Source organism: Marmota flaviventris, chromosome 4 (assembly GCF_047511675.1).
Source record: "Marmota flaviventris isolate mMarFla1 chromosome 4, mMarFla1.hap1, whole genome shotgun sequence".
Lineage (NCBI taxonomy): Eukaryota > Metazoa > Chordata > Mammalia > Rodentia > Sciuridae > Marmota > Marmota flaviventris.
Genome location: NC_092501.1, coordinates 94,641,844 through 94,665,155, shown reverse-complemented (window position 1 = coordinate 94,665,155; position 23,312 = coordinate 94,641,844). Strand labels below are relative to the sequence as shown.

Below are 23,312 nucleotides of genomic sequence, written 5' to 3'. Positions count from 1 at the left end.
TTTCATTATTTTATAGAATTGGAACTTCTGGGAATTAACTAGATGAGATCTACTACTTTATTTGAATGATATCAAAGGTGATAACAATTACTACAACATACCTAGAGATAATTTGGAATAACCTAACTTTGGGTAATAATTTATTGCCCCTGTATGAAGATGCCAGAAGAGAAATGTAAACAATGTGGAATGCTTTTAAGAGATACTTCTTGCAGGATGCAGTGGTGCATGCCTGTAATCCCAGCAATTTGGGAGGATAAGGCAGAAAGATTGAAAAACCCCAGCCTCAGCTATTTAGTGAGGCCCTAAGCAATTTAGCAAAACCCTGTCTCAAAATAAAAGGTAAAAAGGACTGTGAATGTTGGGCTGGTGTTGTGGCTCAATGGTAGAGTGCTTGCTTAGCACATGTGAGGCCCTGGGTTTGATCCTCAGCACCACATAGAAATAAATAAATAAAATAAAGGTATGTGTCCAACTACAACTAAAATATAAATAGTTTTTTAAAAAAAGGACTGGGAATGTGGCTCAGTGGTTAAATGCCTCTGGTTTCAATCCCTGGTACCAAAGAAAGAGAAAAAAAAGAGACCTACCAGATATAGCAGCACAGGCTTGTAATCTCAGCAACTCAGGAAGTTGAGGCAGGAGGATTGAAAGTTTTAGGCCAGCCTCAGCAACTTGTGAGACCCTGTGTTACAACAGAAAATAAAAGGGACTGGAGATGCAGATGCAGCTCAGAGGTAAAGCTACAATCTGCAGTACCATAATAAATAAATGAATAAATAGAGATTTCTTTGCAAGCATTGATAGAAAGAAACAATAGGATGGAACATTAGACTTGGAGTCAAAACTCTGTGGTTGAGTCATGATATTTTTCTTTGCTTACTATATGATCTGGAACAATTCTCTCAGGTACAGAGACTTCAATTTTCTCTTATATAAAATAGGATTGTGAATATCTGTCTTACAATATCTGAAGGCTAGCTCTGAGGATCAAAAGTCAAACTGAGATAATGTTTGTAAAAACAACTAGCAAACAGTAGGGTACTAAACCATAAAATGCAAATAATTACCGTGGTGTGCACAGATGCAACCCTGATTTTATTTTAATTAAATTATTTATTTAAATGTAAATCATTTATTTTAAATGTAAATTATTTATTTATTGTAGGTATAGGTGATGGAACCCTGGGGAGCTTTACAAATGAGCTACACCCCCAACTCTTTATTTTTATTGATTTTTTTTTTTTTTTTTTTTTTTTTGAGACAGGGTCTCCTAAGACACTGAGACTGGCCTCTAATTTGCAATTCTCCTGCTTCCACCTCCAGAGTATTTGGGATCATGGCACCCCATGTGACCCCAATTTCCATGTAAAGATCTGGATCTAGACCTCAGGGGAAAACCAGAGATACAGAGTACTTTGATTTATAATGATATTTAATCTAAAATGGTCTTTTTTTTTTCTATCCACCATAGTGGTAGTTTAAAGTTACTATTTATCAAGTCCTTTGTTTACTGAAATGTTCTCATGCCACAAATGTTGCAAATCCAAAGTACAAGCTATCTACTGGGAATAAAAATCTTTTGTGGAGGATTACACAAATCAATGTAAAGAAGATAGTCACGATATAGCAAGTTTTAATTATGAAACACCCACAAAAATATTTTTAATTTCTCCATTATGTAAGAGCAAATAGATGCTCAGACATTTTCAGTAATCATATTTAATGCCATTCATTCAGGGCCATCAGTGTGAGAAGATTTTTTTTTCTCTTTTCTTTCTTTCTTTTTCTCTCTTTCTTTTTTTTTTTTTAAACTACACAATTTTAATCAGGAGTGTGCACAATATTTCTTTCTCCACTTTTTCATTCCAAGAGACTAACTTTTACATTCCAAAATCAGTGGTTTGGGTTGTTAGGTTTGCATTGCTTTGGGGGGTACTTTCCTGGAGACCCATTAAAGCTCCCCCAGGTAGTTTAGGAAAATTAAATTATTATTTTATAAAATGATATGTGCATACATACTTATATCTTAAATATATCAGCTTTCATAATAGAAATATGTATTTTATAAGCTTTAATATGGTATTCTATTTAATACAGGAGACTCAGTGCTCCGTTACTTAAATTTCCACATAGTTGTCACAGAGCAGTTTACTTAAAATTGCTGTGGTTTGGATATGAGGTATCCCCAAATACTCCTGGATCAATGCAGGAATATTCAGAGGTAAAAGTGATTGGATTATGCAAGTTGTAACTTAATTAGACCATCTTAGTTTAAATGGGGTGACTGGGTGGTTATTGTAGGAAGGTAGGATGGGACTGGGGGAGACGGGTCATGGGGGATGTACCCTGAAGGCCCCTTCCTCCTTGTATTCCTTTCCTTTCCCTGGTCACCATGAGCAGAAAAACTTTCTCCATACTCTTCCACCATGACGTTCTGCTCAGCTTCCATCCAGAGCAATAGACTTGGCCAATCATGGACTAAACCTCTGAATCAAATAAACTTTCGCTCCTCTAAGTTGTTCTTATTGGGTATTTTTGGTCACAGTGAAAAACAAAAACAAAACAAACTAAAACCCTTAACACAATTATATATTGACAAATCCTCAAATCCCTGGCAAATCAGACATCTCACCAAGAACCCAATCTTTCTCTAGATCTTTGCTGTTCCTGAGGACTAATTTTATGTGGCAAATTAGCTGGGCTTGGGACTGGGGTTATGGCTCAGTGTGCTTGCCTCACATATGTGAAGCACTGGGTTTGATCCTCAACACCACATAAAATGAATAAATAAAATAAAGGTATTGTGTCCATCTACAACTAAAAAAATGTTTTTTTTTTAATTTAGCTGGGCTATAGTCTTCAGCTATTTGGTCACACATCAAACATTTTGTACATTTCTGTGAGAGTATGTTTTGTGGGTGAGATTAATATTTAAGTTAGTGAACTTTAGGTAAAAGCAGATTGCCCACCCTAATGTAGGTGGGGTTATCTTATCAATGAAGGCCTTGAAAGAATAAAGATTGACCTCCTCTGAGCAAGCAGGAATTCTTCCAACAAAAGGCTTTAGACATGAACTGCTCTATCAGTTCTTCCTGGGTCTCCAGGCTGCCGGTTCCCTCTGCAGATTTTGGATCTGCTACCTTCCATTATCATCTGATCTAATTAATTTTTAAAAAAATATAAGTTTATTTATTTTTGTTTATTTGCTTTTTTTAATGTGGTGCTGAGAATTGAACCTAGTGCTTCAAACATGCTAGGCAAGTGCTCTACCACTGAGCCACAACCTCAGACCCATCTGATTTAATTCTTGAAAATAAATTTGTCTTTCTCTTATCTGGAATGATGAAGAGTTCAAGATGCTTTTTATCTTTTTCATTTTCCTTTTATGTTTGAAGTATATCTAGTTTAGACTTTGTTTCAGTCTTCAGAGTACTAGAGGGTCCTTATATTTTAGGGTAGTAGAATGCTTACCAGCAGGGAAAGCATATACCAACGGAAATTTCTGCTGCTTAGCTTTAACTGCTACCAAAAATTCAAAAAAAACCTTTCAATTCTATCATGAAAGTCATTGTTACTAGGAAAGCACAGCCCACACTTCTGATTGAGTTGATTTAAAATACAGAGATTTTTCTCTTATAAGGCAGGTGGGATCATTATTTATTTATTTTTTTTGCGGGAGCAGGGGGTGGGTATCAGGGATTGAACTCAAGGACACTCAACCACTGAGCCACATCCCCGGCCCAATTTTGTATTTTATTAGAGACAGCGTCTCACTGAGTTGCTTAGTGCATCGATTTTGCTGAGGCTGGTTTTGAACTTGCGATTGTCCTGCCTCAGGCTCCTGAGCCACTGGGATTACAGGTGTGCCCACTGTACCGGGCCAGAGGAATCATTTTAAAGGGTTATGAATATCTTAGACATGAAAATTCTACACATATAATTAGAATAGACCACTCTCTATAATAGCTGAATTGTGATTGATAATAGTCTATTCATTCAAATGACATTTAGGGAACATCCTCGTTGTGTCAGACATTGTGATAAACACTGGAGACACAGTCTTCAGCCCTATCTTTTAAAACCTTGCAATCAAACACAGTAGAGAAATCAATATGTAAGTAACAGCAATAATACAATACTGCTGCCTACAAGAAGGGTCATGTAGTAAGGTGAAAAAAAAAAGAGATAAAGTTTTCTTTAAATTCTTATGTTCAAATTCATTCTACATAAAACAATCTTCTGTTTTCCAAAATGGCAACTTCTTCAAACCCCTTTTAGTATATCTTTACTTTCTATTGATTTAATTCATCCATTTATTCCTCAAATTCTTGAGTACCTCTTATGTACCAGATAATGGGCTTGACCCTAGGAATACAGATGTAAGCCAAATAAAACAGGTTTAATGATGAGAGAGACATTAAACCAATAAACAAAGCTGGGTGCATTGGTGCATGCCTTTAATCCCAGAGACTCAGGAGGCTGAGGCAGGAGAATTGCAAGTTTGAGGCTATTCAGAAACTTGGTGAGGCCTGTCTCAAAAAAATAATAAAATAATAAAAATATAAAAAGGGTTAGGGATGTAGCTCAGTGGTAAAGCACCCCCTGGGTTAAATCCCTAGTACCAAAATTTAAAAGTTAAAAAAAATAAAGGAAGGAGCTTCTTTGGTGAGCTGACAGTTTTAAAACACAAGTCAAAAGTTTTCAGATGAATAGATGTGGGGCGAGGGTTAAGGAAGAGGAGACTCCACGTAAAGCGATTGTGTCTGAAGCATTTGTAGAGAGGAGGAGGGAGACCACTGATGTCAGAAAAAGGGACGAAAGGCAGACTTGTCACTGGAGTGGAGAAGAACCAGATCTTTCAGGAGCTTGAAAAATTGGAACTTTGTTCAAAGAGCAAAGGGAAGTCATCAAATCAGCTTTTAAAAGGATCAAGATCCTTAGAGTACACTTTTAAAACATCTCTTTTTTGGTCAATTGGAAAATACTAGGGGGAGAGCCAAAATGGATTTAGGAAATATTATGACAAAGTTCAGGTTTGGTAGTCTGACATTCAGATTCTTCAGGATTGAGGCCAAATCTATCTTTCCCATTTGCTTTTTCATTTCCTGGTTACATGAATGTGCATTTTGGCCAGACTAGTCCACTCAAGTCTCCTGAGCAGTACTCTGCTCAACTCTGACTTTTGACAATGGCAATGTAAAACCTCCCCACTTTCTATTTTAAAGTTCCAGGAAAAATTTCATCGGTCTTTGGCACAGACAAAATAGTTCACCATTGCCCCTTTCTCTGTATATCCAAAATGACTTGTCATATTTCTGAAAATCTAAAATGCAATGGATGGTAAGAGACACTATTGCTTTCGAACCATTAAGAAAGTAAAAACAAAATCATGGCATTTGCAGGTAAATGGATGGAGCTGGAGAACATAATGCTAAGTAAAGTTAGCCATTCCCCAAAAACCAAAATGCCAAATGATTTCTCTGATTTAATATGCTGCGGGGGGTTGGAGGAGATGGGAGGATTCAATGAACTCTAGATAGGGCAAAGGGGAAAAGGGGAGGGAGGAGAAGGGAGAGGGCATAGGGGTAGAAAAGACAGTGGAATTCAATGGTCATCATTACCCAAAGTACATGTATGAAGACACAAAGGATGTGACTCTACTTTGTGTAGAACCAGAGATATGAAAAATCGTGCTCTATATGTATAATATGAATTGTAATGCATTCTGTTGTCATATATAACAAATTAAAATTAAAAAATAAAGTAAAAGTATTGTTAATAAATTTATGTCTCCCCAATTTTTCTTTCCTTTTGGTACTGGGATTGAACCCATGGCCTCATGCATGTTAACCATATGTTCAACCACTAAAGTACACCTCCAGTACCCATCACAAAAATGATAATAATGATAGTCATTTGAGATATATAAATTGATCACACCTGCTTATCATGTCTTTGAAATTTCCCTTATCTATTCATCAATTGTGGGTCTTTCCCTTTCTTAGGTTCTGACATTTAGCTAATTTTTGCAAGAAAAATTGAATTACAACCATTTCTCCAGTAACAGATCCCTTACTATTTAAATTTAAACTCTATAATATTTAATATTCTTGACTTTAGGGTACATATCTTTTCATTCATATGCTGTTTCATGAAGACATTTTTAAAACAAGTTTAGAATGTGTAAAATATTAATCTAATTAAAGTTGGAAAATAACAAAGCAGTGAAAAGTTATGTTAGAATTGTCTTGACAATGGCAATGTAAAACACTATTGATCGTAAAATGCATCTTAACTTCAGAATTGCATAAATGAGAATACAAACCTTCATCTTAGAATGGAATAGCTATATCTTTAACACTCTATTTACATTTGCATTTTGCCAATTATTCATACTCTTTCTTAGACATTTATTTATTTATTTTAAAATTGCTTTTATTTTTTAAAGACATGACAGCAGAATGCATCACAATTCTTATTACACATATAGAACACAATTTTTCGTATCTCTGTATATAAAGTATGTTCACACCAATTCCTGTCTTCATACACCTACTTTGGATAATGATGTCCATCACATTCCATCATCATTGCTAACCTCCTGCCTCCTCCCTTCTCCTCCCACCCCTCTGCCCTATCTAGAGTTCGTCTATTCCTCCCATGCTCCCTCTCCCTACCCCACTATGAGTCACTCACCTTATATGTCAGTCACCTTATATGTATCAGAGAAAACATTTGCCATTTGTTTTTTTTTTTGGGGGGGTGGGTGGGGGGATTGGCTCACTTCATTTAGCATTATCTTCTCTAACTGCATCCATTTACCTGCAAATGCCATGATTTTATTTTCTTTTATTGCTGACTATTTCCTTTGTATATATATACCACATTTTAATCCATTCATCTACTGAAGGGCATCTAGTTTTCTTCCACAGCTTGGCTATTGTGAATTGGGCTGCTATAAACATTGATGTGGCTGTGTCCCTGTAGTATGCTGTTTTTAAGTCCTTTGGGTATAGACTGAGGAGAGGGATTGCTGGGTCAAATGGTGGCTCCATTCCAAGTTTTTTTCTTGGGCACTTTTGATATACTTTTACTTTCTATTGAATACATTCATTTATTACATGATCAATGAACATCTAAGTGCCAAGTGCTAGGCTCTGTCCACATGAACAATTGCCATCAGATCCCTCCTCTCAAGATAAAAAAAGAAAAAAGAAAAAGAAAAAAAAAAAAAGCCTTAAATTGGTGGCATCATAGCAAATCCAATTAGATTTTTTTGGTACCAGGGTTAAGTACTGGTACTGGGGTTAACCCAGGGGTTCTTAACCACTGGCCACATCCCCAACACTTTTTATTTATTTTTTAAATTTTGAAACAGGATCTCACTAAGTTGTTGAGGCTGGCTTTGAACTTGCAATCCTCCTGCTTCAGCCTCCTGAGCTGTTAGGATTAAGTGAAGTTTTTCATATAAAATGTAGCATTTGGGACTATGAATGAATTCCTTAAGTCCTTTTTGATGGTTTTCTCAAAGCAAATTAACCATGGATAAAATTGAGATCTGTAAGTTCATTAGCATAAAAAATCGTGCTGTATATGTATAATATAAATTGTATGCATTCTGTTGTAATATATTTGTGGCATTGGCAATATAGCTCAGTGGTGAAGCACTTGCCTAGCATGTGTGAGACTCTGGATTCAATCCCCAATACTGTGAAAAGAAAAAAAAAAATGTTTGAGGGCTGGGGATGTGGCTTAGCTGTAGAGTGCTTGATTTGCACATGCGAGACACTGGGTTCTATCCTCAGCACCACATAAAAATAAATAAAAGGTATTATGTCCAATTACAACTAATTTTTTTAAAATAACTGTTTGTTTTAGTAGAAACATTGTAAAAATTTACATACGCACAGATACACACATATATACACATGCACATTCTCTATAGAGAAATTATAGTAAGCTGACTTAGGGTTAGATTTTTTTTAATTTGTTCTTTTTGGATATACATGACAGTAGAGTGTATTTTGACATTATACATACATGAGTATAACTTATTCTAATTAGGATCCCATTCTTATGGTCCTACTTGATGTGGAGTTTCACTGGTGGTGTATTCATATATGAACATAGGAAAGTTATGTTTGATTATTTCTATTGTCCTTCCTATTCCCCTCCCCCTCTCTTCCCTTCATTCCCCTTTGTCTAATCCACTGAACTTCTATTCTCCCCCCCCCCACCACCCTTATTCTGTGTTAGCATTCACATATCAGAGAGAACATTTGGCCTTTGGGTTTTGGGGACTTGCTGGGAGCCATTAGCCAAGTAGGTATGACAATTTCCTTGCCAGCGTACCCCATGTTGCAGTGACATTGAATGTAGGTGACCTTGCTCAAGGACCAAGGCGGATTAGGGCGTTCCCGGTTTAGGGCGTATTCTGCTGCCTGAGTTCCCCTTGAGTTCTCACGGGATTCAGACAGTATTTTTGGGGAGACAGAAGCCCAGTGGAGGTGGATTTGGGCAGAGAACGTGGATTTGGGCAGAGAACGTGGATTTCCCCAGAACGTGATTGTAGACGGCTGGTGTGAGTTCGGGAATAAAGAGTTGCTGTTTGAATCTATGAGCTGTGTGGTGGCTCGTGATTGTGTGCCCAGCCAGACTGCAGCATTTGTGCCCAGCCAGACTGTGGCATTTGGCGTCCCGTGCCGGGAACTTCTGAAGCTTAGAGGTAAGTGAAATTTCTCGCTCTTGAGGAAGAGAGAAAGAATGGGTGAACATTTCAAAAAACAATGTGTTATTGTTTTGATTTATTTTGTTTTTATTTCAAGTTGCCTGTTCCTAGAACTTTCTCAGGCAAACTGGGGAAAATGGTTGGCTCAAAGTTTGAAGTTGTTCGCCTCCGAGCAAGAGAAATTGTTAGAGGAAGGAGGCACCCCAATGAGACCAAGAATAATTAGGGCATATGTTGATACAATACAAAAATGTAGCCCATGGCTTTTTAAAGACAAGTTATTAAGTATATCAATGGGACCATCATGGTATCCTGTAGAAAGATTTTTCTTCAACAAGAAAGAGAGGGCTAGTTCTGTTTGCTACACTTGTCTAAGATCTTGGTTTCTACAAAGTTCTGATTAATTTACAAAGCTAAAATGTTGAAACAACAACCACTCTTATTAAGTTCCATAAGGTAATATATTTAAACATTATGTGTGTTTTCATAAATTGGTAAATGGAAAAATGTTTAATATTGCTTTGTGTCTGTGTCTTTGCTAAAACAAGGTTACTAAGAGTTAAGATTCTATTATGTGTAATTTATATACAAAGAGTAGAAAAATTTTCAGTTGGGTTTCAATTATAGTATCATAGTATCATAAAAAACATGAAAGTCTTTCATCTTATTAAAGTGGAGTAATTTGTCTAAATCAGAAATTTTATAAGAGTTGTTTCAAAATGTAAATTTATAAAAAGGGTTAACAGTTAAAAAAGAGATATAAAAAGATTCAAGATGTGGAAATATATTTTAATATAAAAGGTTAAAGGAAAAAGAAATGTTTCTAGATGAGATAATCTCTGTGTGGTAAAGTAAAAAGTTGTAAAATGCCATTTAAAAAGATTTTGAGGAAACTATACTTACTTTAAAAGCTTGAGAAAGGAAGAAAGAAGAAAAAGGTATTTGTACATGGCAGATTGAGACAAAGCTTCTCAATGGAGTTTAAAAAAAAAAGCCTTTGGTTGAAGGGCAGCCATGTAAACTAACATTAAAGAGATTTAAACAGAATCTAAGCCTCGTTTAAAAGAGTGAAGTTGTAGGTGGTGAAAAAGTACATTTAAAAGTACAGTATAAATGATAATTGGAAGGCTTTAAAAGGTTAAATTGAAGGTGGTTAAAATGCCTTCATGACGGAGGAAAGATTGCGTCATTCGAAGCCTAGTTAATCGTAAAGGCATTACTTAAAAAAAAATGGGAAGATAATAGGATAAAAGATATTTAGATGAAGAAGATTAAAAATTTAAAGTGAAAAACTTTAAAGACTGAAGTATAGAAAGTTAAAAAGAGAAAAGATAAAGAAGATGTAGAAAGATAAAAAGATGTAGGGAGACAATAATTTTAAACCCACAAAATAGAAAACAACAACAAAAAAAAAAAACTAGGAGGAAAATAAGCAACTAAGGGTAAATATACAAACCTTAGAAAAAAACTAGAAGATAGAAATAAGATAAAAAATGGTTGAAAATGTCAAGTAAGGTATTTCAGATAGAAAATGCAAAAAGCTAAGACAACTATTAGATACAGACATATACTTATTAAAGCAAAAAGAGGGAATTAGAAGGGGGTATATATCCCCCAAAGATAAACTTAAAATAACGCTTTTTACTCTAAACTTTTTAAATTTGGATTCATCAGGACTTAGTGCTGCGGAAAGGCATATGTATCCAAAAAATGTACATAAGCCTAAGGTACTTTGGAAAGATATTCTAACTGGACAATGGAAAGGTCCTGACCCAGTGATTGTCTGGAGTTGGGGTTTTGTTTGTGTGTTTCCACAGGGAGAACAGCAGCCGATTTGGATTCCAGAGAGATTAACTAAAACAATTTCTACAGATCGAAAAGAAGATGATTTGACTCAAATCCATAACAGCTGATATCCAGAACTCCAGCTTGGCCATTCTTACATCTGCGACAGTGATTAACCAGTGATGCAATTTTTATTTCCTTGCCAGCACACCCCATGTTAATTGTGGTAGTGCTGGCATATCTTTGCTGATGGTGTCACCAGTGATGCAATTTTTCCCAAGGAGCCGTCAATTGGCTTGGTGTCGTGGCATTTCTGTATCCTCCTCCCTTCTGCTAATGATGGTCTAAAATTTGGGGGCCAATGGCTTATGCTGGACCGGTAGTCAGTGACGGGTATGATCCAATTGCAGTGGTATCAACCTAAGACAGGAGGCTGACGCCTAAAGGTCAGTTTTCCGATGACGGGTAAGAACCATATGTTGAATTGGACAACCTACCAGGCACGGTCCTTAAGCCACATTGCTTGTTGTTTAATTAATCAGAAGGGGGGAGATGCTGGGAGCCATTAGCCAAGTAGGTATGACAATTTCCTTGCCAGCGTACCCCATGTTGCAGTGACATTGAATGTAGGTGACCTTGCTCAAGGACCAAGGCGGATTAGGGCGTTCCCGGTTTAGGTTCCAGGTTTAAGGTTTAAGATTATTCCTGCTGGGAATAGGGCGTATCCTGCTGCCTGAGTTCCCCTTGAGTTCTCACGGGATTCAGACAGTATTTTTGGGGAGACAGAAGCCCAGTGGAGGTGGATTTGGGCAGAGAACGTGGATTTGGGCAGAGAACGTGGATTTCCCCAGAACGTGATTGTAGACGGCTGGTGTGAGTTCGGGAATAAAGAGTTGCTGTTTGAATCTATGAGCTGTGTGGTGGCTCGTGACTGTGTGCCCAGCCAGACTTCGGCATTTGTGCCCAGCCAGACTGTGGCAGGGACTGGCATGTTTCACCTAGCATGAGTCTCTAGATCCATCTATTTACTGGCAAAAGTCACAAAGTCATTCTTTTTTATGACTGTGTAATATTCCATTGTATATATGTGTGGGTATATATTTACATATATATATGTATGTATATACACATATACATATCACATTTTCTTTATCCCTGTCTCATAAGGGCACCTAGATTGGTTCCATAGCTTAGCTATTGTGAATTGAGCTATATAAACATTGATATGGCTGCATCATTGTAGTGTGCTGATTTTAAGTCCTTAGGGTATATACCAAGGAGTAGGATAACTGGATCAAACGGTGATTCCATTCCAAGTTTTCTGAGGAAGGGTTAGATATTTTTAAAAGATAAGGCATTTTTCATGTAAGAATTTCAGAGGTTCAGCACGCAGCATAAAAATTCCTTAGTTACAACGTGACAGGAATCTCCCCATGTCCCGTGACTTCACCCTTCCTCGTTTAGCTGACAGGCTTCCTTGCCATGTGTCATAAAGATATGTGAGTTTCTCCCCTCTCCTCCCCCATGTTCCTCTGTTGCAGGGTGTCTTAGGCTTGGAATTATTGGCACATTGAGCTGAATGATTCTCTGTTATGGGCGGAGGTCCTGGCACTGTAGGATGGGCGGCATCATTCCTGGCCTCTAACCACCACATGCCAGTAGCTTCTCCCTCCTCCTGCCCGTAATGCCAGAACACCAAAAATGTCTTCAGACCTTGCCAATGTCCCCAGGGGGCTGGGGAGGGGGAGGGGGCTGCAGGTCAAGTAACTCCAGACAGGAAGTGGTTAATGCCAATAGTCATTTTCTATGACTTAGCACCTTAGTCCTAGATTATCAGCTTCCAGAGAACTATGAACAATCATCCTTTTCTCCGCCATCTACTGGAACATCATTTACACTGATACATGGTAAATACTGGCTCAATGGCAAGTAATTCTACCTTGGGCCTGCAACTTTTTTTCTTTCCCCTCAGGGCTAGGGATGGAGCCCAGGGCCTCATACATGAAAGATGAGAGCTCTACCACTGACCTACATCCCCAGTCCGGCAGTTCTGATTGTTTATGTGGCAGGGCAGAGACCCAGAAGGCCTATTATTAGGTTCACACTATGTGACTTTTCACAGACGATTAGAATCAAATTAATGGTTTGTGAAAGAATTCATATTTTCAGGATTTCCAAAGTTTAAGTGTACAGTTACAGGGCAAACAAGACCAAATCAATTAGGCTCTGTCCTACTCATGTAGGTCAGAGTCCAAGTAACATCTAGACCACAAAGCAATTGTTGATTTTGTGGTTGCCTGTGTTTCAAGAGTCAGTTCCTTACCAACTGAGTCATGGGTTAGAGACCAACATCTCTTGGGATATCCTACACATTAGCCTTGCCAACGGAGCAGGTACTAGATTTCTCCCAGGGCTCTGTGTGAGGTATTGTTTGGTGCATGCAAGGCCTCTTGGTCATTAGGTTTTACAACATTTGTAGCTGACTTTTAGACACACATCCTTAAAGGATATTTTGAACTTCTAAAGATGACTTTCTACCAGAAATCTCAGAAACAGTTTTCTAGTGTGAGCAGCCACTGATATTAGAGCTACTTTGTGCTACTTGGGGCAGGAAAGCTAGGCTTAGGGGCAGGATAGAACCTGGAGGGATGAGAGTTGAGAGAAATATGTATTTATAAGAACCTTGTTTGATAGCAAGAGCTATTGACACAAGTCAATAAACCAGATGTTATTTGGAGAACAAACTATTTTAAAAAATGGATGTTACATCACTTAGATACTGAAGAGAGATGGACAGCTGAGTTTTAGCTCTGCAAACCTGAACAGCCAGGTCTCAAGTGGTGTATTATGGCAAGGGTTGAATTGCTCTAACCCTCAACCACTTTTCACATTGTCACCTCCACCCTGCCCATGCTCCTCCCACAACCTGATTATCCCTAATTCATTCTTCACAAGTATTTATCCTTCTTTAAGTGGCAAAGCTAACTAAAATTATGGGTTAATGACAAGAGGCAAATTCCACCGAGAACTGGAAAAGCAAGAATAGATGAATCTTTTCAACTCCATTCTTAGTAACATATCTTAAAAATGTATTTTTTAAAAAAAAATCTGTATTTTTAAAGGGAAAGTTTTAGTGAATCATGTATTTCAAAGTTAAGAATAAACATAGTGAATATAATTATGCAAGTATCCATCAGACATCTCTACATTTCATTTAGGATCCAGGATATGAACATGGTGGATTTAGTTTTATTTAAGGAGTGAGGCTAATTCTGCCACAACTTCTTAGCAGAAGCTCTTTTCCTACTTATATATCCGCGACCATTGCGAAGACAAGGAGACCAAACCTACTGTCTGGAGAAGGCATCATTGCTTCCTTCAGTTTCTGTACTCTCCTGGCACCTTGCTTGTGCTTTACATATAAGTTCTGTCTTGCATTTTGACTTGCTAAACTTTTCCCTTTGCATTAGATCCACAGTCCTGTCATTTGTAAATAGCAGGCATTAAAAAAAAAATGTTAAAATACTAAATGATTTTAGTGCCCATATTTCATTCCAATTGGGTCATTGTATTATTCTTTTATGTATTAGCAACTGTTTTGAGGAATAAACTTTTGTAAGGTATGCTGAAGTCTTACATGCCCCATCTAGCCAAGCCAGAGGCCAAGACTCATTCTAATCTTCTTTAATAGTTTATTCAAAGTGAGTTGCCAAATAAGACTGGCTTTTAACAATTCCTTAATCAAAATGCAGTATTAAATAAAAATGCAATATTTGCTAGGCATGAATCAAAGTTTAAGTGCTGATGGTTTTGTTTTTATTTCCTTCATTGGCTATGTTTCTATCTTCCCTGTCTTTTTTGATTTAAAATTAAATGTGTATTTTGACCAGAAGTGCAATAAATCACTGGTGGAATTCACATGTTCTCATTATTCACATGGTTGTCTCTCATGGTGTGGAAGGAAGGTGACGTGTGTCATCAAAAGAAGGTCTGCAGCACAGGATGTGCAGTTTGACTGCTTTAAGCTCCTACAAATAACCAAACCAATGATAAAACAGTGCAGATGTGCAGCTTCACTCTGATGATCAGTTTTCCACCAAAGCAGATAAAATCATTTAAATTAGTTAAAATTATGGTCCAGATTTCTGTCAAAGAAGGCTCACCCTTGGTTTATCATAGAGAAGTGAGACCTTCCAAATTAAAATAGATATTAACATGACTTTTACAGTAACAGATACTGCAAACCCAGGACCAAATACTGAGGTGGTATTGAAATAACTTGTCAATAACCTATTTTCATATTTTCTGTGTTGAAATTGCATAAAATATTATCCACATGGTAGCAAGCTTCTATTTACTCTGGAGTTCAACCAGTTCTCAAAATTGAGACATTTGTACCTACACTCTGGTCCTTTTGCACATTGAGGAGAGGAAAGCACATGGCCACTTGTGGTTATAAATGCAAGTGAAACTCTTAAATCCATTGAACTCTTGAACATTTTGACCCACGTGATCAAAAGCTAATAAATTACACCAAGCCCATCAACTGCCTATGGAAAACCTCACAACAGTGTGCAGAGTGAATTCATTGATCTGACATCAGTACCTTAACTTACATATGCTAGAGTCAAGTACTCCTTGAGACATAAGTGTACTGGAGAAAGAAGTTATGCAAAAGTTTGGTTGGGATTACTTCCTTGGGTTTTGGCTTTCTTCTTTCACAATCCCCAGTGCATGCTCCAACGTGGCAGAAATTTGGCAAGGCCTTAAAATCTCCTCAAAACACATAAATGAATGTTTTAAGTAATAACAATCAAGTAGTCATTTTTAAATGAATCTCAAATACAGAGCTCAGGTTTTAAAAACATAAAAGCAAAGAAACAAAAAAATTTTAAAAATTGCCCTAAATGCTTAATGGTCATATTTGCTGTATTACTACACTTTTAATCTATTATGTCAAAATAATGGCCATTGGATAATAAACTCATTAATTTGTGATATGAATTTTTAACTTTAAACTCGAGGTGGTTATTCCTCTATATTTGTTCCCAAGTGAGATAATTTATGACATTCAAAAAGTTCCTGAACACACTGAGTGAGCACCAGCTGTTTCCAATCTACTTGGACATAAACATTTAATTTTCTATATTCTGAACATGAATTCTATACTGGCTCATAAATTCAACATTAAATTAGGTTATTTGGTAGCTTCTTGAGAAATCCAACTTTCCTGTTTATCTTTAAAGAAATTATTTTCTCCGCGACTTTATACTTACACCAAATCCTCTCTTAATTTCAGTAGATTATTATTATACTTTTTATTTGAAAGCAATTCCTAGGTTAGCAGTCTCAGACTACACATAAATGCTTATGGAAAGATTAAAAATGAAAATCTAAAATTAGAGATTCTGTTTCAGTAACTATGGCGAAAGATTCTTACTTTTTCAATTAATACCAATGGCATCTGCTGCAATTTGTCTACTGAACACTTTGAAAACTGTTTACTGTTTTTACACTGCTTTCTTACTGTCCAAGAAAGTTTTGACTCATACAACTTGTACACCAAAAAACTATCAGAGCATAAAGCAGTTCTGAAAGACAAAGTTAATCAGTTAAAAATTTGGGGTTTTACAAGTCTTGAAAACTACACTGAATAAGGAACCTGGCTTTATTTTTCAACATTCTACTTCTTCCTGAGATCAGTGGGTGAAATTTGTGAATACACATTAGAACCAACGTTCAGTGAACATTCAGAACCCCGAGTTGAAGTTTTAAAGAGTAAACAATCTCCAAACTAATTTTGTGTTGCTTGGAGGATGTTCAGAGAAACTGAAGGTCTGTATAGCACTGTGTGAGTTTAGGAGGCTGTATGGTTCCTTGAAAGCCACTTTTAAAAAACACAACAGAAGACAACCTGTACTAAGACCTCTTAAGCCAAGAGAACAGGAAACAAGAGATTAAACAATAATGACAGGTAAATCATTTCCTAGACTTCCGGTGATTCTTGGCAGCAAAAGCTTGTGCTTTTGGAAAAAAAGAAAAAAAAATCATCAGCCACAAAGTGACTAATCAAGTGACTTAAGAAAACCTAATATTTGTCAAGATGAACTTGTAGCAGCTTGCTGTCTTTGTTCCCAAAAGACAGCTCCAAATGCACCGATTGTTTGCCATATATTCTGGACCTATAGAGTTAAATCTAACACTTTTCTAGATAATAAGACCAATAAAGGTTGAAATGTCACAACAAATACCTGAAATCAAAAACAAGTTGTTTTTCATGTCTTTTCTAACTTAAGGAACTTGGTGTGATGGTGAGTCTAAAACTAAATAACCAAAAAGAACAAAGCCATGCTCAGTCAGGAAAACATTTTTGCCTCAGTAAGAAAGACTGGTTTGTGCATACATATACTCCATGCTTGACACACTGACAGCATTCAAAAAATATTTGTGAACTAAACTTGTTCCTCTAGTTTCAAATTATCTTTATGGAATTCATTCTTAATACTGTACATCAAGGAAAAAAATCTGATTATTAATCATTGGGAAAAATTTCTAAATAAATCAGCTCAAAAAAAAAAAAAAAATACAATCACCCTGATAACAAAGGCCAGTCAGCAAATCTGCAAAGACGGAGAACAGGGACAATGACATAGCCAAAACCAGTTCTCATGATTCCCCCAGATCAGAGAGTCAAATGATCAGTTATTTCTCTCTTTTTTTTATTCCAAAGGCATAGACAGAGATTCATTTAGGAAAGCAGAGGCACATTCAAGGGACAATGTGGTTGTTTCCAGAGGGAGAAACAGCCCAGTTATTTCATCAAATCTACCTTGCATTAAAGCAGAAATCATACGATAAAAATAATCTTGCAGATAAATAAAACTATTTCCTATGTGGTTTCTTACATTTGAAAGAAACAAAGAAAAGGTAAAATAAGACAAAACAGCTCAGTTTAATTTCAAACGTTAATATATTTTCTATTTTATATTGAACATATGCATCTGTAACCCCTCATTTGCAGCAACTATCACATCCTCATAAAAGGGGCAAAATTTGTAAGATGCCTCTTAAAATAAATATTCTTTTTTATAAAATAATAAAACTTCAAATAAATATTCTTTACACTAAACAATATGTTGAAAAAATTAGAAAATAAAGGTTGAATTTTACTGTAACTGTACAATATACATGAAGTCCAAAGGGAAATCAGAGTCTTCCAATAAAGGCTTTCTGTAAGGCAAAATACAATCTAAAAACATACTGATTGATTCACATTCTTCCGAATGTACAACATATTAGTATAATATTTTGTGACTGCCATGTAGTATGGCACAACTTGTTTTTCACAGTTGCAAATATTATTGTATATACAAAAATATAGCACATTATCTCTGGAGAAAACAATGGAAAAAAAGTCATTTGCTAATTTACAAATTTTGCAAGGACTATTCACAAACAAAAACTGCCTAGGAGTGTCTGTTGCTTTAGCTTATGCAATATATGGGTCACCAAGTTCTGAATCCCTTAACTTTGAGTTCCATTAGCTGAGTTCTAACAAGCATATCAGTTAAAATGGCACATGGACACAAAAGCATCTCACTGCAAACAGCAAACAATATCCCAACCCTCTACGAACAGTGCCAAGATTACAACTGTTTAGTTGGTTGCATATGTGTTAAAAAAAAAAAAAAAAATCCTTATTACTGTGATATTCCTGATTAATAATGCTATGTTGGTTTCTCAAAGTTCCTGGGGGGGACAGTGGGAACTTTGCAGCAAACTGTGTTTGAGTTTTTACAACGGCATCCAGGCCTGTTAACCCGGTCATAACACCCCTGGCACAATTTAAGGCAACCCTTGGCTGGAAGATAACACCATAAACAAGGCAAAAAGAGGGACATGACACCCATGGCTGACCATCGTGTACAACAGTGAGACTGGCTGCAAGAGCACGGGTTGTCAGCACAGTTGTCCTCGTCATCATTAGAACAGTGATAGAAGAGACCTTTCACACAGCACACGCAAGTCCCATAGTCAATCACGTTCTGGGCCGAGCAAAGGCACTGCTTGTCGCAGATCCAGTCTGATGGCAGTGGCCTTGGGTAGGTGCACTCCTTACATTTGCACTTGCCACAGTCCTCACACCTATAGGCATGCAGGCCCAAATCTTCCTTACTCAGTGGCTTAAGCTCACCTGGCTTAAGCTCAGATTTGGGCTGCACCCGGATGATCCCATCAGCAACTGGACCAGAGGAAAAGGATGGTCCTAATAGCCTCTGTTCAGAGGAGCTGCTGCTGGTACTTGTCCTTGTACTGCTCCGAGACCCTGAGCTGACCGTGCTGATGGACCTGGACAGAGGGGCTCGAGTAGAGGAATGAATCTGTGAATGCTGGAGCCTGGGAGGCTGGCGGTGCTCCGGCAGACCATGGAGTCTCTCATGTTTGTGCTGAGTGGAGGGGCGAGGAGCAGGCTTGAGTCCAGGTCTTGGGACCACAGTTGGTCCCTCTGTGTACTCATTGGTGTTTCGGATGGCTCTGATTTGATCCAGAGACAAAACGTGTACCTGCTGGGAGAGGGCGTCTCTAGGGTCGGGTTCCCCACGCTGCCTGCCACTGTCACGGGGCGCCTGCAGCAAAGGCTGAGACCCGTTGCCACTCTGAGCTCTGGCCTCCATCAGGTCTTGGAAGTGTAGTCACTCCAGCAGGCTTAGAACACATCTGAACTCCTGGGGAGACCAAGAGGAAAGAGAATGGTTTACACTCCAAAATACTTCCCATTCTCCACCCACCTGAGTTGACTCTTTACTTTCCACATCCCCTAGAGAAACAGGATTTGAAGTGAATGACAGTGGGGATGTATCAGAACTGCTGAACTGATCAATGCATGCACCGGAAGGTAAAAATTGTGTCTCGGTACTAACAATTCTGTAATCCTGTGATGTGCAGTGACACAAAGCCGATCTTTGTCTGAATCACTTCAGCAACAATCCCTTATTCAAATAAGCACACAATCTGAAAGGTTCAGGTTCATTGTTAAAATTGCAAGAAAGTAATGATGGAACACAGTACTCATACCAACATTTTCAAAAAAGTTAAATACCCTTTCAAAATGTGAAATAGGTTTTAAATTTGTCGTGAACATTTTTTAAACATACGTAAATGCAGCCTAGAAAATCCTTTCTTAGTTCTTTAACTCTGCTTTTACATCAAGTACTTGCATTATGACTTATCCATTATTCTGAAGCTTTTTCAAAATCTGTAGCATGAATATGACATGCAAAAAAGTATATTTTTCCCCAAGGACGGTTATACATTTTGCAATTCCTAATAACAAAGCTATAGAATTAAAAACAAATCACTTCAAATCTAATTAGATACCAGAAGAACATTAAAGCAAACTTACACAACAAGCAACAACACAGGAATTTATTTTCAATTTATCAACATTAGGAATCAAATATTCTATTGCCTGATAGCCAGGAACACTTAGATTCTGCAGCAGAAAGGAGACTATCAGACCACCTGAGAAATTAAAGTACATCAAAATCTTACTTTCTTATTCTGAAAAATGAATAGTTGAGAACATAAACCAACTAATAGTAATAGAAAAAGTTTAAAAAATTCAGGTGTCATATTTCAAACCTAGCATTCTGTCAAGTGATCCCTTAAACTGCAGTCATCCTAGGTTTCAAAAGTAGGTATCATCCCTTTCCCAAGACTACATGAAAACAGAAAGTAAAATAGGTAAAAGTGGACCTTTATTCAGTCTCTGCTTTTTAGAGGAAAGCCAGAGAACAAGGCAGGTGACAAACGCCTTCTTAATTCAGAACAAGGCAGAGCTGGTAACCGGATCTCCTCACCTTCAACAGAATGGCAGACAAGACAACGCTGCTCTGCTTTCACTCCCTTTATCGGTTCGATCTACGCCCCAACACCGTCCCCAGCAGGTGGGACACAGCCAAAACCCCGGGGGACTTTTCTCCAGGCGAACTGACGCTGTCCAGGGGCCAGGCTGCCTCCCCCACCCTTACAATCCACAGACGCAAAGACAGGAGGGGGCGGCGGCGCCTCCTAAGGGGACGTGCTATGAAACGCTCTAGCACACTTCCCCCGCCCTCCCCTCCCCAGCAAAAATCACCACCCCCTCCCGCCACAACTCAGGAACTCTATCTTCCAGCCCCAAGAGGGAGCCAACCTCAACGCCCCCACCCCGCAAAGGTCACGCAGCTGACCAGACGGCGTTTCGGGAAAGGCCCTCCAATGTCCGGCACAGGTTTCCAAACCTGAGGTCCGGAGGAAAAAAGCCCGGCCTCACAGTCGGGACACAGCTCAACCCCGCGCGCACAGCGACTCCATGGTGCACTGACCGGAGTGAACACTGCCTGTAATCTGCACACGCCTATGTCCTTTAAGATTGAGAAAAAAACCCAACATGTTATTTCTTAAAGTGGGGGGGGGGGGGGGAGAGACTGTTTCCAGAGCTCCACTGCACACGCCAGGATTTCTGGACCCAGATCCCTGGGTTGGAAACTTTCAGCACAGATTGGCTTGCAATGAAAAGTAGCATCTTTGAAAGGAGAAAAATGATTTCTGCCCATCCCTGCCCTCCTTCTTAATAGCCCCCACCCCACCCCACTGAGCGCTCTCAGTTCCCCCCTCCCCTTTGAAAGTGCTTTGAAACCCCCATTAAGACCCGTGTGTGATCAGACTGAGGATTAGGAGGAAAGGACTTCAGCACTAGGGTGGGGCAAACCAACACAGAAACCGCTTTGTAAAAAACGTACAAGATTCAAATTAAAAAGAACAGCAACAAGACAGAAGGGGAGACCCCCCCCCCCCAAAAAAAAAGGCATTAAAAAAACTAGCCTCTTTTGCCACCAACTTTCAGGTAATGGAAAACAATCGCGACCACTTGATGACTTCCTTCCTGTGCTGGGTCAGAACAGGCGTCCAAAAATAAAAAATAAAAAGCATGACCTAGGCCGACCAAGAACGGAAAAAAGAGAAAGCTGCATTTCCGAACCGCAGAGACCTGGCGCCAGGCTGGGCTAAGTTCCCACCCGCACTGGGCTAAACTCTGGCCACACCGGGCAGAGGAGGGGGCTCCTCCCGCCCGGCACACTGGCCTTTTTTCACTCGCAGGGTCTCCTGCTCCAGTGAGGTTAACAATCCAGCCCCCCTGCTCCACCGGGGCCCCCGCCTCTGGGTACGCTAGCCCCGAAAGAACTTTGCCTTCCATTCAGGAGGAACAGGTTAGAAACGAGAGCGCCAGCAAAAGCGACCTGGAAATTGTTTTCCCTGGGTCTCCCGCTCTCAGCGCCGATTCGTAGCCTACGCTGGACTGGGAGCAGAATTCAGGCGAGCCGTCCTCTGCTCCAAACCCCCTAGAGTGCGGGTGCGCGAGGTCTTGGGACGCTGCACTGGCGCACATTGCAGCCCCGCCAAGGCAGGCCGAGCCCGTACCCTGGGCGAGGTAGATGGGCGGTCGACTCCCTGGATCCTCGAGGAAAGCCTGCAGGATTAGGGGAGAGACGGACCCCCACTCCCGCCCGACTGCACCTACTCCATGTTGCCCACAACGCACCGCCGGCCACGGCTCCAAGAAGAGCCAAACGCGCCTCACCGTAATCGCGGCTTTGCACCAACCCCTCTCCCTTGGGTTTTCTTTCAGCGATGTGCAAATAAATCCAGCCCCGACGCAAACTTTTCCCCTTCTTTCCAAACTCAGCTTCAGTTCAACTTCCGAGCAATCGGCGGAGAAAAATCGAGAGAAAAATTCGGAGCCAAGTCCCCCGCCGACGAACACTCCGGGGGTTCGGGGCTGGAGACGACCCCCCTTCCAGAAGCGCACGCGGAGTATTTCCTCTTTTTCTCAATGAACAAGAGGCCGAAGCGGCAACGAATATCTTTTCCTGGCAGATTGGCGAATGAGAAAAGAAATGGCCTTACAAAGAATCTAAAGCCAGATCGCCAAGTCTTGCGGCTCCGTTCGCGTCTGAATGGAGGCGGCGCGGAGGCGCGGAGCCGGGAGCCGGGCCGGGCGGGCGCGGGGGCCTGGGCGCTGCGCGCTCCGCCGGCCCCTCTCCTCCGCTCGCGCTGCGGCGCGCAGCTCTCGGCCGTGCAGACTGGGCGTTGTGGAGGCGCGGCAGCAAGGCCGAGGCGGGGGCGGTGGTTGCGGAGGAGGAGGAGGGGGAGGAGGAGGAGGAAGAGGAGGAGGGCTTGGGGCCCGGCCGGGGGGGCTCGCCGTTGGCCTGCGCCCTCGCCTTTCCGGAGGAGGCAGGGAGCTCTGCGGCGGCCGCGGCAGCAGTAAATGGCGTCATGTGGATCCGAGGCGGAACAGAGCAGTTGTTGTCCCAGAGGATATATCGCATCCGGTCCCAGCTCATTGGCTCCGCGGGGCTACATTCACTCACACTCCAGCGCCCGCCAGCGCTCCGAGCCGCAGGAGGCATTCAAAAGGGCAACCGCGCCGCCCCGCGCGTCCCCAGGCCAGTCCTGCCGCCCCGGCTCCGTCACGCGGGGCGCCGGCGGGGCCGGACTGGGCACGGCGGGGTCAGTTTATCTAGTTTCAAGGAAACACTGACCTTAAGGTTTCCCCAGGGGCCATGTGGACGAGCTATAGGTTTGGGTTGATTTATGGAACTTTCTCCTTGTTACCAGGAAAGGGGAATGAACATTTAAAACTAATCCGGGCCATTCAGTGTTACCATTAAAAACAACAAGTTTTTCAGGCTTTAAGACTTTATCCAGAATCCACTTCAAGTTTACCTCTCGCCTAGTCTGTACCCTCTCTCCG

The 23,312-nt window shown here is 39.9% G+C and overlaps 1 protein-coding gene across 1 annotated transcript; it reads right to left on the bottom strand.

The window, feature by feature from the left end:
- Positions 1–17,467: 17,467 nt before the first annotated feature.
- Spry2 (sprouty RTK signaling antagonist 2) lies at positions 17,468–22,819 on the bottom strand. Its single transcript, XM_027941583.2, has 2 exons — positions 22,140–22,819; positions 17,468–19,242 (listed from the first exon to the last, which is right to left on the bottom strand). The coding sequence occupies exon 2, from the start codon at positions 19,189–19,191 to the stop codon at positions 18,244–18,246; it is 948 nt and encodes a 315-aa protein (XP_027797384.1). The 5' UTR covers positions 19,192–19,242; positions 22,140–22,819; the 3' UTR covers positions 17,468–18,243.
- Between the last annotated feature and the right edge of the window lie 493 nt (positions 22,820–23,312).

Excerpts from the sequence above, each read along its gene's own strand:
- Spry2 (XM_027941583.2), bottom strand. The coding sequence starts at position 19,191 with ATGGAGGCCAGAGCTCAGAGTGGCAACGGGTCTCAGCCTTTGCTGCAG.